Source organism: Trichomonas vaginalis, chromosome IV (genome assembly GCF_026262505.1).
Source record: "Trichomonas vaginalis G3 chromosome IV, whole genome shotgun sequence".
NCBI classification, from domain to species: Eukaryota; Parabasalia; order Trichomonadida; family Trichomonadidae; genus Trichomonas; species Trichomonas vaginalis.
In genome coordinates, this window is record NC_067206.1 from 23,774,420 (window position 1) to 23,791,350 (window position 16,931).

The 16,931-nt window shown below is 28.5% G+C and overlaps 8 protein-coding genes across 8 annotated transcripts, besides 8 other annotated features; 6 read left to right on the plus strand and 2 right to left on the minus strand.

Moving 5' to 3' along the window:
- On the plus strand, positions 1–628 carry TVAGG3_0155900 (cytidylate kinase protein; the record flags this gene model as incomplete). Its single annotated transcript, XM_001304261.1, has 1 exon — positions 11–586. One exon carries the CDS (start codon positions 11–13, stop codon positions 584–586), a length of 576 nt encoding a protein of 191 aa, XP_001304262.1.
- Positions 629–2,408: 1,780 nt separating this feature from the next.
- Positions 2,409–3,445: a mobile genetic element.
- Positions 3,446–3,584: 139 nt separating this feature from the next.
- Positions 3,585–3,622: a mobile genetic element.
- Positions 3,585–3,622: a terminal%2Cinverted (terminal inverted repeat of Banshee-A3 transposon ID:TVAGG3_0155920).
- Positions 3,623–4,794: 1,172 nt separating this feature from the next.
- Positions 4,795–4,831: a mobile genetic element.
- Positions 4,795–4,831: a terminal%2Cinverted (terminal inverted repeat of Banshee-A3 transposon ID:TVAGG3_0155930).
- A 260-nt stretch (positions 4,832–5,091) lies between these two features.
- TVAGG3_0155940 (phosphoprotein phosphatase protein) lies at positions 5,092–6,302 on the plus strand (the record flags this gene model as incomplete). Its single annotated transcript, XM_001304260.1, has 1 exon — positions 5,107–6,246. One exon carries the CDS (start codon positions 5,107–5,109, stop codon positions 6,244–6,246), a length of 1,140 nt encoding a protein of 379 aa, XP_001304261.1.
- Positions 6,303–6,703: 401 nt separating this feature from the next.
- TVAGG3_0155950 (uncharacterized protein) lies at positions 6,704–7,695 on the plus strand (the record flags this gene model as incomplete). Its single annotated transcript, XM_001304259.1, has 1 exon — positions 6,710–7,369. The coding sequence occupies one exon, from the start codon at positions 6,710–6,712 to the stop codon at positions 7,367–7,369; it is 660 nt and encodes a 219-aa protein (XP_001304260.1).
- A 151-nt stretch (positions 7,696–7,846) lies between these two features.
- TVAGG3_0155960 (uncharacterized protein) lies at positions 7,847–8,107 on the minus strand (the record flags this gene model as incomplete). Its single annotated transcript, XM_001304258.1, has 1 exon — positions 7,903–8,097. The coding sequence occupies one exon, from the start codon at positions 8,095–8,097 to the stop codon at positions 7,903–7,905; it is 195 nt and encodes a 64-aa protein (XP_001304259.1).
- A 753-nt stretch (positions 8,108–8,860) lies between these two features.
- On the plus strand, positions 8,861–9,345 carry TVAGG3_0155970 (uncharacterized protein; the record flags this gene model as incomplete). Its single annotated transcript, XM_001304257.1, has 1 exon — positions 8,861–9,076. The coding sequence occupies one exon, from the start codon at positions 8,861–8,863 to the stop codon at positions 9,074–9,076; it is 216 nt and encodes a 71-aa protein (XP_001304258.1).
- Positions 9,346–9,505: 160 nt separating this feature from the next.
- TVAGG3_0155980 (lectin, mannose-binding, 1 family) lies at positions 9,506–10,998 on the plus strand (the record flags this gene model as incomplete). Its single annotated transcript, XM_001304256.1, has 1 exon — positions 9,704–10,993. The coding sequence occupies one exon, from the start codon at positions 9,704–9,706 to the stop codon at positions 10,991–10,993; it is 1,290 nt and encodes a 429-aa protein (XP_001304257.1).
- A 789-nt stretch (positions 10,999–11,787) lies between these two features.
- On the minus strand, positions 11,788–12,213 carry TVAGG3_0155990 (Nbl1 / Borealin N terminal family; the record flags this gene model as incomplete). Its single annotated transcript, XM_001304255.1, has 1 exon — positions 11,838–12,203. One exon carries the CDS (start codon positions 12,201–12,203, stop codon positions 11,838–11,840), a length of 366 nt encoding a protein of 121 aa, XP_001304256.1.
- Positions 12,214–13,168: 955 nt separating this feature from the next.
- Positions 13,169–13,821: a mobile genetic element.
- Positions 13,822–14,084: 263 nt separating this feature from the next.
- Positions 14,085–14,121: a mobile genetic element.
- Positions 14,085–14,121: a terminal%2Cinverted (terminal inverted repeat of Banshee-A3 transposon ID:TVAGG3_0156010).
- Positions 14,122–15,255: 1,134 nt separating this feature from the next.
- TVAGG3_0156020 (uncharacterized protein) lies at positions 15,256–16,687 on the plus strand (the record flags this gene model as incomplete). The annotated part of the gene is made up of 1 exon (XM_001304254.1): positions 15,282–15,749. The coding sequence occupies one exon, from the start codon at positions 15,282–15,284 to the stop codon at positions 15,747–15,749; it is 468 nt and encodes a 155-aa protein (XP_001304255.1).
- Positions 16,688–16,931: the final 244 nt, after the last annotated feature.

A 16,931-nucleotide genomic window follows, 5' to 3' on the forward strand; every position in this document is an offset into this window, starting at 1 on the left:
ATTTGTGGTCATGTCTACAAAACAAGTTATCTTCGTTCTTGGCGGTCCTGGCTGCGGCAAAGGTACACAAGCTACACGTATAGCTCAGAAGTATGGAATTGGATATGCTGCTGCAGGCGATATCCTTAGAGAAGTTGCCAAGAAGACAGATACTGAAATTGGAAGAAAGGTTGCAGAAATCATTAACGCTGGCCAGTTAGTTCCACCAGAACTTATTTGCCAAACAATCAAGAACGTAATCGAATCATCCGACAAGGAATACTTCTTAATGGATGGATTCCCACGTTCAATCGAACAAGCAGAGGCTTTCGAAAAGGTTTTCCCACCATGCACTGCAGTTGCTCTTCTCGATGCACCAGAAGATGTTTTAATTGCCCGCTGCTCAGAAAGAGGCAAGACATCTGGACGCGCCGATGATCGTGCAGAATGCATTCCAAACAGAATCATTGTCTACAAGAAGCAAACACAGCCAGTTTTAGAAAAATACACAAAGGAAGGAAAAGTTTTCATCGTTAACTCTAACCAACCTATCGATGATGTTACAGAAGAGTTCGTACAAAAGCTCAGAAAGTACTGGAAAATTTAATGTTATGAATGAATAAAAACAAAATATCTTCTAATTAGAACTACACCATTTACTTTGTGATTCCAAACTAATCTATGTTTCATAGTTTCTTTAAGAAATTAAATAAAAATTATCAAATATGGGTAGTTAGATTCCATATCATGAGTGTTGCTTAACAAATCTGAAGGAATTATCCATCATTCGTTAATTTAAAAGGGAAAAAAAAGGTATTCCAGAGACATGATCCAGAGATATTCCTACAGAAAATGCAAATTGTCATGGGAAAAAGATAAAAAATGAATCACTTCAGCATAAGTGTTATTAGCGTTTGTTTTAAAAATAGAATTTCAAATTTACTTTAAAGTGTTGATTCCAATCAAAAACTAATAGTATCTATATAACTCGAACAATACAATTCTTTTCGAGATTGATTCTGAGAAATTTTACAACATTTTCTTAGCAATCAGATATCGAATTCATAGAACGAGTGAAATTCAATAATGCCATATATGATATTGCTATGCTTCATATGCCAAGCCTAATGCGTACTATTTTGGTCGATGATTACCTATAGACCGGAGTGCACCCCTTTTGATTTTTTGATTTTGAATTTATTGATAAAATTTCAATCAAAATTTTAAAAAGTGACAGAAAATAATGGTTTTAAATAATGCACCTTTCTCTTCGTTCTGGACGGATTCCAGATTCTTAACAAATACGGAGATATTCAACTATCTATATAGCTACATGATGTCGAATCCTCCGAATTTTTCAGAATTTTTTCAATTAAATTTATTCAAAGAACGCCAAAAAGATGTATATATTAGAGAACAAGTTCCTTTTTTTCTTGGCAGAAGATTTGGATTCGCCAACAAATGCAATTTTGTGGTTTTTTGTTCAATATAATCCAGGTTGTTTTGTCATTGGACGTGCTGCTTTTCACATTAAAATCGAAAATGTTCATTCATTTACAGAAATGCTTGAGATTTTAACAACAAATGATATTCCAAATTGTATCCAGAAATACAACATCCAGATTCAAAAATATACTCCTTATTTTTTTGAGAGACCTGATATGGTCGACTTTCATGTTTTTGAAACCCGACTCGGTGTGAGATTATTTTTCGAGAAAGCCGATGAAATTCGTTTTGGTGATCGAATGTTTTATACTTTCAATAATGTCGATTTTAAATATGAGTGTTTTCATACGATATCACTCTTATCCAGAGATGGACCCAATGAAGTTCTTCGAAAGTACTATCACCGTCCTTTCAACTTGGGAAATCTTCCAGCCGAAATTATCTTCTCAGAGTTATGGAAACTAATAGCATCACCATTTAAAAAAATCAAAATGTTATAGACTTATTTAAGGCTCTAGTTCCACATGATTGTATATAGTTAGAACGAGTGGATAATGAGGAGTAAAAATATACCATTAGATTGTTTATACATCCACCATGTAAGAAATTTAAATAATATCTGATTTCGAAATTTTCGAATTTAACTATATTATAGTTTGAAAGATGATATATGTTAACTTTTCTATTTGATATATGACAAATAAAGATTTTTTGATAATTGATAATTTGAATTTTATAATTATAGATTTTGAAGCATAATGATATCATAAATGAATAAACATGTGGTTAATTATAACATTTTTATATGATTGGATTAGCTTCTTACCTTGGGATTAAGTTATTGAAAGTAAATAAATGTCACTTTTATAATAATCTAGTTTAAGGTTTAAATTTTATTTATAAAATCGATTCTTTTGGAAATTAATAAATTATAACTTATACTAGTACGTCATAAAATTTGTTCAAATTTTTATAATGCTTAAGGGTGCACCCGTATGTACGTTTATTTGAGAGGAGGAGGATTACCCTCTCAATTTTGAGGGATTCGTTGGTTTATTTTCTCGATGAATATGCAATAAAATTTGATTTTTACCTTATCAATATACTTCATATAATATACACATGTTCATGTAAAAACTTTTTTCCAAAATCCTCAGGAATTAAGGGATTTTTGAATTTTAAGAATTTTTTTCGAATTTTTTCGAAAAAAAAATATTTTCGGAACAGCCTTAACGGCTAAGATTTAGGAACAATGTTAAGTATCAAAAAGAAAGGAGGTCTGATATAGACAACATATATCGTTGAAGGTTGAAAAAATCTCTAATATTTGAGCCCAAAATTTCAAATTTTAATTTTTTGAAAAAAGAGGCCACCCGTATGTACGTTTATTTGAGAGAAGGATTATATTTTTGAAAGGGTGAAACATTATGAATATGTTAATTATATAATAATATGTATTATTATAAAAAAGAAAAAATAAAGCACGTTAAAATTCTTCTTTCTTGATTTTTTACAAAATCTACTTAGAATTATGCAAAATATGACTAAATAATTATAAATTTCAAGTTAAATTTTAATTTTATAAATAATTTAAATTTCAAAATATCAAGTTCAGTTCGACTATGTATGTAGTAATTCCTCAATAAAGTGCCAAACCCTATTAAAATATATGAACATTTTCAACATTTTAATGTTTTTATTTAAAAATTTGTTGGAATATGAGCTTCAAACAATTATTATGTAAATAAAAATAATTAAATATATGTATTTATTCGTATTTACAACCGTAGTAAGTCGATTCTTCCTTTCTTCTACTGAGTTTTGAATTTGATTTCGAATTGTAAAGAGATTCAAAGGGAAAATACTAGCGGATAAAAACTACCTCCATGAAAGGGTCATAATGGAGTCAAGTTGTATTTTTTGATATTTTTTGCTTTTCGAGCCTAAATAGGTAGCCAAGATAATGCCTAAAAATAAGGTTCTAAATTCTGAAGTTTACATGATCCTCTCGTGTGCACCCTTAAGGTTATGAAATTGTTGTTCAAAAATAGTCTAGCTCTATCGTCAAAAATCCTCTCAATTTGGAAAAAAATAACAAAAATTACAATATTGCAAACCTAATTCCTCAATATACCTTTCACAGCTGGGTATACTGATAGTGTTGTAAACAGAAATTCATCAAAAGTGACACCTCAGAAAAGCTAAAATATTGAATTTTTGGAACTTTTGATAGAGCACGTTTTTAAATATTAATTAAAGTAAATGTATATTTTGTAAAGATTCTTTTTAATAAAAAATAAAATTTTGAAGAAGAACACAAAATCTTCTGAAAAATAATATCACATAAACTCATATTATTTTCTAATATATAACTATTTTATATAAAAATCAAATTCAATGATGTTAAAAGCGAAGGATAAACCTCAAAATTTACGAATATAATGAGTGGGAATATAATGCTTATCTATCATAAAACCATATGAAATATTAATTTTTGCTTTACGCCTAATTTTTGACGACAATTAGCAAAAAATGTTAAATGTTAACACTCAGTCCATTTGAATATGAAAAATAAAATTGACTTTGATTAAATGTTTTTATTTATCATGCAATTCTTCTTGCGACAAAGATTTGAATAAAAGTTCAAAAAATAAGATAGCTTAAAAAATAATATACGGTAGTGTTTACTAATAGATGAATAGTATATAAATTCTATTAAAATGGATTTGATCCAAAAAATATAAAACCAAAAATAATTGTTATAATTTAAATGAAGAAGTAATTTAAAACGATTTTATTTATGATCAAATTTTATATATTTTTTTGATCAAATCCATTTTAATAGAATTTATATACTATTCATCTATTAGTAAACACTACCATATATTATTTTTTAAGCTATCTTATTTTTTGAAATTTTATTCAAATCTTTGGTCGCAAGAAGAATTGCATGATAAATAAAAACATTTAATCAAAGTGAATTTTATTTTTCATATTCAAATGGACTGAGTGTTAACATTTAACATTTTTTGCTAATTGTCGTCAAAATTAGGCGTAAAGCAAAAATTAATATTTCATATGGTTTTATGATAGATAAGCATTATATTCCCACTCATTATATTCGTAAATTTTGAGGTTTATCCTTCGCTTTTAACATCATTGAATTTGATTTTTATATAAAATAGTTATATATTAGAAAATAATATGAGTTTATGTGATATTATTTTTCAGAAGATTTCATTCTATATGCCTATGAAAAGTACTCTCAAAACTAACTTTTCCTAATTATAATTAAATCTAGAATATTGTATTATGCTTAGTATTATTTCTTTTTTCTCATTCAATTTAGAATTTACAAATGTCAAAAAATTGAGAGCTGTCACTTTTGATGAATTTCTGTTTATTACAGTGAGCATTCATTATCACTTATTCATGATTTTAAAATTAAAATAAATTTGAAATAGGATTTTTCATACGATTATTATTATTAATTTCTATCAATTCAATTTTTTATTCAATAATAATGATCAATAGTATATTTCATATATCAGTTGTTTTATCAAACCGTTCAATTTTTTTATTTGAAAGGATTCAATTTCTACTAACACTTAAATCTTATTCTATATTTATTGAACATACTTGTATTAATAAATTCAGAAAGCGTCACTTTTCTGTAAAACAATGAATGCTTTAAATGATAATATCCAAAACCTATATGATGTTTATAAATGCTTTACTAAAAGGGCAATACCAGGTGTAGATAATGATAATAATAAAATTGCACTTCCTCTCCTTGATATTCAGACATTAAGACATATCTGTGGATGTGCAGCGGAAGCATTTCGAAGAGATGAAAAAATTATGCACTTAAATGGAAAATTCATCGTTGTAGGTGATTTACACGGTCATTTAATGGATCTTTTCCGAATTTTCAAACATTCAGGCTGGCCACCTCAAAACAAATATTTATTCCTCGGCGATATTGTAGACAGAGGGGAATTTTCACTCGAAACATGCACAATTATCTTACTATTAAAAGTTCTTTATCCAGAACATGTATATGTAATCAGAGGAAACCATGAATTTGCAGAAATGTATCGCATAGGAGGATTTGGTGAAGAGCTAAGAAACACATACAAAGATAGTGATGTAACTCCGTTTTTCGATATGACTTTTTGCGAAATTCCAATTGCAGCAATCATTAATATGAGATATCTATGTATCCATGGAGGAATTGGTCCACAGTTTTCCAGAATATCCGAACTCGAAATGATTCCAAGGCCTCTTGTTGGATATGTTGACGAATTATCACAAACTATACTCTGGTCAGACCCAAGTCCATACGTTACTGGATTTCAACCATCTTCACGTGGTTGTGGATACTTCTTTGGCGAAGATAAATGCGCTGAATTCATCGATAGAAATGCAATTGACATGATTATTAGAGGGCACGAATGTGTTGAGAAAGGCGTAGAATTTATGTTCAAAAGAAAATGTATGACCGTGTTTTCTGCTTCAAAATATTGCAATAATACAAATAATAAATGTGGAATTGCAGTATTTTTGGAGAATGACTCGTTCGAAATAACTACATTCCCTCCAGTTAAAACATATGTTCTCCGTTCAAAGTCAAAGTTTTATTCATTAGATTTCTTCACTCATAAAGCACCAAGATTACCAACAATACCTCACCAGAATACAGATCGCCCTCCTTCATTTAGAAAGCCAATTCCAATGGCAATGAAGAAAGGAATATCAAAGGCTGTTTCTGTTCAGAGACTAACAACATTGAAGCGTGACCATCCTTTTGAGTTAAATTAGTTAATGTTTGTATGCAATGATTATTTTTACTAAACTATTTATTTCATTCCTGATGTAAAATTTCTTCCTTTTTATTTTTCTTGCATTCACAATACAATCTTTGAAGGATTGATCTACAAAATTGGCTCGAATTCTTCACTGGCAGATATTGGAGATGGTTTGAGCTTCTCTCAGGTATGAATTATTTTTTGTTTATACTAATATGAAAACTATACCATACTGAAGCCAAGAATTACGATGTCCCATCTATAGAATATTTGAAATTTGCTAAAACTGGTATAATATTCAAGTGTTCATCACTTCAAATTCTCTATTGAAACATTTTTTTCGACAGAGATTGAAATAATTTAAGCTATGAGCCATAAAATGGCTATATTATTGTATTCTATGGATATTTCATTTGAAAAAAGAATCCTTATATAATATCGTTGGTTTTCAATTATAAAATAAACGTACACTTCAAATGACGACACCTCGAACTCCAGAAAAACAACCAGAGGGGGAAGAAAATCATGAAAGTTCATTAGTAAGCTTACTTGGAGGCTCCAGCTTCTCTCCAGTTGAAATTTCTCCAGAAACTTCTGAAAGAGAAGATGAGCCTGATAAAAAGAAGGGCGATAGCAAAATGACAAACGATGGCTATGATTTAAATCATAGCGATTTACAAAACTCAGAGAGAGAATTAATGAAATCTGATGGTTTTACAGATTCCGATTCTAAATTTGGAAAAACTAATACAAGCATTTCAAGTAGCAAAAAGTCCAAGGATATAGCAGAAAGATTTGATCAATTTTTACAGAAAAAAGAGCATATTACAGTTGATTTTGATGAATCAAGGATAGATTTAGCTCCATCACCATTACGTCCATCACTATTAACAATGCTAAAAACAATAAAGCGTTTGGCAGCAAGAAATCCAACAGGCGCTTCATTGGCTGCTTTACAGATTTTAATTGAAAGATTTGATGAATTTTTAGAACTCCAAACACGCCGTGATGATCCAACATATGAAGACCAATGCCGCGTACTTTTAGGATACATTTATAAAAATACATCAGAAGCTATGCGATTGTCAAGAAAGCTTAAAGACGCTGCTCAACCGCGACCGGTTGATGAATGTTAAATTTTGTAAATTGATTTCTATGTTAGATAAAATAATTTTTATTTCATTTTATTCAAATAATTTTTGTAAAACATACAGTTACACCATAACACGTTGAAGTACTGGCCTATTTCGAGCTGTGAACCTTGTATATATATTATATTTTTTTGGTTCATTTGAAAATATATTTTAAACAAAGACATCTTTGAGACTACACATGCATTGTTTATGTAATAATTCATAGTGGAAATATTTTATTAGTTATTAAATGGATAAAAAAGTATTAATATGAGATAATATCCCAAAATTCACTCAATTAATGACAGCTTTGATTTAACTTTAAAATCTTTAATGCAAAATACTTTTAAGCCTTTTAGACTCAATTAGAATAACTCATTAAGTGGATACTTCCAGATGTGGGTTAAGATTGAATGCATTTATTAACGTAAAATATTGCATTAGAAAATCAGTTTTAAGGTAGTTTAGGTAATGGCATGTAATTTTAAATTTATTTAATAAAAATATTGAAAATACAAGAGCAATAAAAAATAGTTTTATTCGGTAGCTTCTGGTTGTTGTCCGCCATTTTGTTGTTCCTGCTGTTTGCGAAGGAAGAATTCATAACAGAATTTATATGTTCCTGTAGCGTCTACTGGTTGTTCTCGAAGAATCTCTGTTGTTAATTCTGCTAAAAGCTCTGGAAAACCTTCTGGAACTTTAAATGTTGGGGCATAAGTTGAATAGCTCATTTTCTGTTAGTATTATTAAAAAAAATAACGTTTTTTCTCGTACCCCCTGCAATTATAAATTCATCTTTAATTGGACCTAATTTATAGTAAAATTATTGATATTCACACATCGTCACTTACAAATAATATAAAATGATTAAATTTTCATTATATTTCAGATTTGATTTTTCTTGATTTAATTCGAATTTCCAATAAATTAGAAGTACATGACACCATTGCACATGTGAAACATTATCACAAGTTGATCATTTGTAATCAATATCTTTTACATGTGATTGAGCTATTCATGAGGATAGAATAAAGAATTGATCCAATTATAAGAACTATTCATCTAAAAAGAGAGTTTCGGGCATTATCCGCGCGTTATTTTTATCTTTATCCTTAAAACTAATAACGTCTCAATATACAACATAATAGTCTATTTTTGTCCTTTAGACAACTTTTACATGATATTTTATGCCAAAAATAAAGAATGTTAAGTATGTAAAACTTCCCAGTTTTCGATTTTTTGCTTTTTTTTCTCTTTTTTCGAAGATATAGTCTTTGCTTCATTCAATCAATTTGTCCACAGATTTCTATACATAGATTCTTGTTACTTACTTTGGATGACAAGATTTATGTGCCCTCATATCCCTGCAAACTGAGGAGCTTTCATTAAACCATAAAAAGTCAATTATTTTTAGAATTGGTAGATGTATACATATCTAATGAGTAACGAAATCCCATGGTAGAAATTGAATAGTTTACAAATTCCATTTTATCAATGAGCAACCAATTGGAACCAATGACAAAAGAACTTCTCAGCAGAGATAAGGAAGAAATTTATTCAGTTCTGGTTAGACTGAAAGAAAGTTTGCAAGAAAAGCCAGAAGCAGTTAAATCTTCATTATTATCTTCTCCAGAATTCATGCGCGCAATTTATCAAGCACAAATTGAGTTTGACTGCTTTGTTACTGAAGTTCCTCATGCTCAACAATAAAAAAATTAAACAAAATCGAAAATTTTATTTCCAAATACCATTTCACTGATTAACCATAGCACTATATATTAATTCATATTTCAAATGCAAACAACCAATCACTCAAAAAAAATTTCGATTTTTTTAATAAAAAATACATTTTCTTTCTCATTAAACTTAACAGATCACAAATTCACCTTTAAATTGCTTATATACTTGTTACATTCAAATAAAAATTCATGTTTTGCTTTACATTTTTTAATTTTTCCATATTTACTTTTATTTTGTATTATCTTCATAATTCTATAAAGTAATAACATGCTACATACAGAACACTTGAGTAGCCACGCTTTTTCAATGAAAAATACCATTATTTCAGTAAGAATAATTTATAAAAATACCATTAATACAAAAATAAGTGGTGACTAGTACTTATTATTGGCTGCTTCTCTTGATGGTATACAATTTGACTGTAAGTAATGAGAAGTAAACAAAAATTGAAAAATGAGGAGGATCAAAAATGAGATGGTAAACATGCAGCAGTATATTATTGTAAATGACCTGTCTTGCATATCTCTGCTGTGCAATAGCTTATGCATTCATGTGGCCAAGTCTAAAATCTGAGAAAAAAATCTCTTTATAAAAAAAATGTTTTCTTTATTCTTTCTCCATCTCAAAGGATTTGAACAGTCTGCCGACTTAATTCCACCATTTTATCCTAACTCTAACAATCAAATCGGTTATTGGAACATCGGTGGTGCTGCAATTATCGAAGAAGGAAAAATTATTCTTGCGCCGCCAATACAATACAGAAAAGGATCCGCGTGGAGTTCTTTACCACTCCCATATGGTGATTGGCAAATTACTTTTGATCTCAAAATTAGTCAAGGAAATGGTGGAGGCGGATTTGCGATTCCTATCATAACAACGCACAGTTCTGATGGTCCATTTTATGGAATATCCGATAAATTTAGCGGAATTGTATTAGTTGGTGCTGTTTTTGCTGATAACGAAGGAAATCCTACTGTACATTATAATATTTATCAATCTGATGGCTCAAAAACATTTAAAGTAATGCAAGATATTGATCCTTGTCTCAAATCAATACCACTCGATAACGAAAATTTCAAAGTTACGCTTTCAATTTTCAATAAAACAATAAATGCAACACATACAGATTCAAAAGGCCAAAAAACATTAATAACAGATGCACCTATTACAATTGATATATCGAAATGCTGGATTGGCATCTCAGCAATGTGTGATGATTATACTTCTAAAATAGAGATGTTCAATGCCACATTTAACACAGATGACATGATTAGCAATCGAAGGAAGCAAGCCTGGACATTCCAAGGAATGCCATATTCAACATCTTCAACAGTTCAACCAGAAAAGATAGAAAAACTACGAAATCCATCATTCTTTATAATGCGGAATGAACTCAAAACATACGAAACTACGAAAGGCGACCTCAAAGCCGCAAACAAAACAATTGAAGATTATCTCAAAATTACATCAGAGTTTGCAGAAGTTATTGACGAAGTTGCAACATATGGACAGCTCAATGACTTCATTACCAATACTTTGGTGCCTTATACTGATTCCTGGCACCAAAGAACATTTAAGATCATGGACGCAGTGGCCAAAGCGAACAAAATTATGTCGGCGTCACTTAACGAGACACAAGCACTATTTTATTCGTTCAACCAAACAGTTAATTTGTCATTAACAAAAGCAAGGACAAAAATTTCTTCAATTAAGGATATTTTGATTGAGGAATCAGAAGTACAGCTCCTTGACCAAATAATGACAGTCAAAAAGTCTGTTTCTCCAATTGTAAATTACTTGATTTATATTAGTACGGCAGAAGTCATCGGATTGCTTGTATTTGGCTTCATTCAATGTACCCCTTGGTTCAAGCATAGATATATGTAAGAAATGTGTTATAATTTTCGAATAAATTGTTATATTTTTTTTATTAAAAAATACTCTAAGCGCTGTTCATCATAATGAAGCCCGTATATAAATGTTATGAAAAGAACATTAACATTCTTAACATTTTTTTTAAATTACCGTAAGAAATCAGCAGAACAAGATTATGGAACAGTGTGTCATTGAAGGAGACATGTACAGGCAATGCTTCCAGGAATAAAATACGCAGACTCTCAAGAATGCATTTGACTCTATTGTCGGTCAAAGTTACTCAAACAGAAAAAGACTGTGGAATAGTGTGTTATTCCATGACATTCGTAATATCATTTATGCATTTAATAAAATCATTTTTACACAAAAGAAAATATTTATCTATTGGTTACTTATTGAAACCTGAGATTTTGGCTTCGTGAGCCGATTTTTCCATTTTCATAATAACTCATATCAGAACTAATATGATAATATGAATGTTTCTTACTCTCAATGTCAATGATTGTTAGAGTATATATAGGTTATAAGTTATCTAGGTGCTTGAGATCCTTGTTTTGCTACTCCCGGAATAAGATATCCAGACCAACAAAAGTGCATATGTTACAATGAAAATAGCGTTATATTTGATTCTATTGAAGCACCAATTGATGAAGATGATCTATATTTTCAATCATTTGACTTCATATAATTATTGAAATACTTTCAAGTCTATTCCATAATGATATAGAATAGCATCATTCAAAAGTGTAAGAATGATATTTTTTACTGGGACAGGCGATCCCATTTTATAAAAGCGACTTATAATAGATAATTTATTTTTATAAAATATAAAACAATAGAAAATACTTAAATACAATTATTTTTGCTGAGCCTTTTTTGTAGTTTTAACCGGGTGTCCATATGGAGATGTAAGATCAGTTGTTGGAGTACGCGGAAATCTTGCTTGGTAGCCTTTTCTCTTCTGATTTTGATTTTGTAATTGCGTTTTATCTTCGTTTTCATTTTGCTCAAATGCATTTGATGCCTTAATTATATCTCCATCATATTGTGTCATCAATGTTTTAACAGACATCTTGCGTACTGGTTCTGGAATTCCCATAAGCGCAAGATCAAGTGCACTAAGCATGTTAATGCTTAAATTTTCGGAGTGAGATCTAATAAACGAACATCTGCATTCTACTTCCTTATCAAAGTTTTGAAGAACTATTGAAGCATCATCCATTTTCTTTTTTATTTTAAACGTACATCTAAAAAATCAAACATTCTAGATTAGTTAATTAAAATCGACATTAAACAAGATTATAACATTGATTTTGGCATTTTGACAACTTCATGGCTTTCTTCTTAATGAGAAACAACACTTTCCAAAACTATTATTACACAATTGATTTATTTTACAAGCGCAAGACGCATGATGGAAGAGAATTAGCTTAAACCAATTCTGATCATTTCATATAAATTTCTTCCAGATTGGAATATATATCACATATCATATTTCAATTATCGATATATGTCGCAATCGCTATAAGATACCATATTAATGACATTCTAGTTTTATAAAGAACATGGAATAATACTTGGTTGCAGCAACACTAAAAATTCCAGAAATATGAATTTCTCAACATGAAGAAAGTGAATTTTCATTTCTTAAATTATGTTGCTATTGATAAAAACATAATTGATATATAGACTTGTGTGGTAGCTTATGATCAGAACTGATTGTTCTTATCAATAAATAATTTTGGTAGTTTGAATTGTAGTTTTAAACAGAATTGATATGTTAATTGAGTAGTATATATATAACTTTGTATTTTATAACCAATGTTTATTTTTTCTTATGATGTTTAGAAAATATCTTATGCATTAAATATATATCTATCAAATCAGTTCAACTTTTGGATTTACATTCAAAACTAGCTTTTCTGTCTTCATCATTCACTCAAAAAATTTGGTACCAAAGTAAAAAGTTTAAGAGATTGATATTATGATGTTTTGAAAGTACTTCCAACATATCATAACCTAGTATTCCAATTGAGTTAATTTAGAATATAAAAAAGAAAAATAATTTTTTGATTTCAAAATTTCATTAATCAAGCATTATAATATGATAATTTTGCATCATTCACTACAGCCAATTCATGTGTCCACTAGGTTCCTCTCTGATTTATGATTTAATTTTAATTTAAGGGTGCACACGAGAGGATCATGTAAACTTCAGAATTTAGAACCTTATTTTTAGGCATTATCTTGGCTACCTATTTAGGCTCGAAAAGCAAAAAATATCAAAAAATACAACTTGAGTCCATTATGACCCTTTCATGGAGGTAGTTTTTATCCGCTAGTATTTTCCCTTTGAGTCTCTTTACAATTCGAAATCAAATTCAAAACTCAGTAGAAGAAAGGAAGAATCGACTTACTACGGTTGTAATACGAATAAATACATATATTTAATTATTTTTATTTACATAATAATTGTTTGAAGCTCATATTCCAACAAATTTTTAAATAAAAACATTAAAATGTTGAAAATGTTCATATATTTTAATAGGGTTTTGGCACTTTATTGAGGAATTACTACATACATAGTCGAACTGAACTTGATATTTTGAAATTTAAATTATTTATCAAAATTAAAATTTAACTTGAAATTTATAATTATTTAGTCATATTTTGCATAATTCTAAGTAGATTTTGTAAAAAATCAAGAAAGAAAAATTTTAACGTGCTTTATTTTTTCTTTTTTATAATAATACATATTATTATATAATTAACAAATTCATAATGTTTCACCCTTTCAAAAATATAATCCTCCTCCTCTCAAATAAACGTACATACGGGTGGCCTCTTTTTTCAAAAAATTAAAATTTGAAATTTTGGGCTCAAATATTAGAGATTTTTTCTATAATATACACATGTTCATGTAAAAACTTTTTCCAAAATCCTCAGGAATTAAGGGGTTTTTGAATTTTAAGAATTTTTTTGGAATTTTTTCGAAAAAAATATTTTCAGAACAGCCTTAACGGCTAAGATTTAGGAACAATGTTAAGTATCAAAAAGAAAGAAGGTCTGATATAGACAACATATATCGTTGAAGGTTGAAATGTAATAAACAGAAATTCATCAAAAGTGACAGCTCTCAATTTTTTGACATTTGTAAATTCTAAATTGAATGAGAAAAATGAAATAATACTAAGCATAATACAATATTCTAGATTTAATTATAATTAGGAAAAGTTAGTTTTGAGAGTACTTTTCATAGGCATATAGAATGAAATCTTCTGAAAAATAATATCACATAAACTCATATTATTTTCTAATATATAACTATTTTATATAAAAATCAAATTCAATGATGTTAAAAGCGAAGGATAAACCTCAAAATTTACGAATATAATGAGTGGGAATATAATGCTTATCTATCATAAAACCATATGAAATATTAATTTTTGCTTTACGCCTAATTTTTGACGACAATTAGCAAAAAATGTTAAATGTTAACACTCAGTCCATTTGAATATGAAAAATAAAATTGACTTTGATCAAATGTTTTTATTTATCATGCAATTCTTCTTGCGACCAAAGATTTGAATAAAATTTCAAAAAATAAGATAGCTTAAAAAATAATATACGGTAGTGTTTACTAATAGATGAATAGTATATAAATTCTATTAAAATGGATTTGATCCAAAAAAATATATAAAATTTGATCATAAATAAAATTGTTTAGTAGTCATTTAAAATGATGTGCACCCTTAAATTGCGAACATGTCATAAATTAAATTTCAATTCTTCTTCTCAAAAATATTTTACTTCGATATATCCCAAAAAGTAACTAAATGGATAATACAAATGGAAAACCAACAAAAATTATAATTATCATATTTCTAGAGTATATTTGGCATAAGATCGAAGTGAAATTTGATTTCTTCAAATGAAAATTATGTTTATATGATAAATAATCAAAGTTTTTAAACTACATGCAGTAAGAAAAGGATATTCCTAAATCGAATTAAGCTTTATTGCATCTTCGAAATCAACTTTCTGAGAACTTTACAAAAGAAATTTAATTAAAATAAATTAACTAGAACGCGTATTTATGCTAATACCAAACGATCAAGAAAATTCAAATACATTGAAACCGAAAAAAAACTTCTGGAATTGAATACAAACTTAGTTTAAAGAAAATTGTATTTATCATGGTGCATTTCATGTGCATAATAATTGATGAGTTAAATGCTCACAAAAACGATTATTCAAATATTTTTAAGTTTTGAATTCCTTTCTCAAAAGTGTTATTTAAATGACTTCGTCGTCAACTTTACTTCTGAGAACAATGGATCAGATCGAAGGTATTCGCGTCATTGTCGTTGACCCAAATAGTTCTATTTCATGCCTAAAAAAAGATTACTCATGCAATTGTCTATTTCTTTATAAAAATATAATCCTCGTCGACACACTTCCTTTTAGTTATTATTCGATGTCTGATGGCGATTTTATTAGAACAATAAGATCTTCAGATGTTGGTGAATCGCAACAAGATCAATCCGAGAAATATGAAAACGAAATTGAACTTGAAAAGCTAAAATTACTAGAAAAGAAGTTCAACAGAATCATTTCAAGCTCAAGTATGTATCGAAAATATGAAAACTTGAAGCAAAAAATAATAAAGGACAATGAAGAATATGAATTTGAATCATATCACCGCACTCGCTGTCCAAGATACAAACCAACGATGCCTTCAACTAATCCATTACCAAAATTTTGGTAATCGTATATTTTGTTTTTTGTTAATATTTAATTTAAACATGTATTAGTTAGTGAATATTACGGAGGGGTTCCAACTCGGGAAGATCATATATGTTTGTCTATTTATGAATAATATAGTATTATGGTAATATGGTAAGGTTTTGAGAATAATATAGTATTATAATATAGTATTATAATATAGTAAAATGTCTGGTTATCAGTTGGTTATAGTGCGTTCATTGCATTCTAATATGTTTAAGATGAGTATGTCAATATTTATTAATTTGGAATTACGTGGAAAATAATTGAAAAGATTTTACATGGCATTTGCCGGAAAATACCATGAAAAATTCTCAATTGTTGGTATTTTTTGGGGTCGGCGTCATGACGCCGAAAAAAATTCAGACTGATGGAGTCACGAATTTTTTTTCCAAACGTGCACATTTTTTATTTCTTGCTGAATAACTTTTTATACAATTAATTTCCAGTCCATCCAATTAAGGGTATAATGGGAAATGATTCGAATATTATCGGGATAGCATCAAATCTTTGTAATTTGAAAATTCGGATTTGATGCAAAGATATTCCAAACCCAACTTCAACCTAACACAATAACTTTATCACAATACATTTCTTAGTTACTAAAGCAACGTTTAATATCAAAATCTTATACACAATCCTTTAATTAAATAATCGATTTTTTCAAAATAAAAATTTATGTTAAAAAACCTAATGAATCATCTTTAAAATACTAAAGCTTTTGATAGCTTTACTATTTTTGCATTCTGTTTCAAAAAGTATATTCAATCACTTCAAAGATACTAAAAATACGAAAAGTAGGAATCAAGTATAAATTAATTGAAAAAAATATGCTGTTTGCTTTAAATGATGATCAAAAATTTGATCAATTTTTCTTATTAAAATTTTTTTAACCAATTCAAATAAAAATTACATATACAAATCTTTTACTTGTTTTCTAAAAGCCATTTTTCCTGTTATTTTCTTTAACTCTGAAGGGGAAAAAATAATTGTCTTATATGAACTTATATAGATAATAATTGTCTTATATGAACTTATATAAATGCCGATGCTTATCTATATATCATCACAAATTATCTCAAAACCAATAATAATCAATAGATTTAATTACTAAATTTCATTAATCTTTGCATTTCGGGAATTTTTCTGATGTTTTTATAATCTA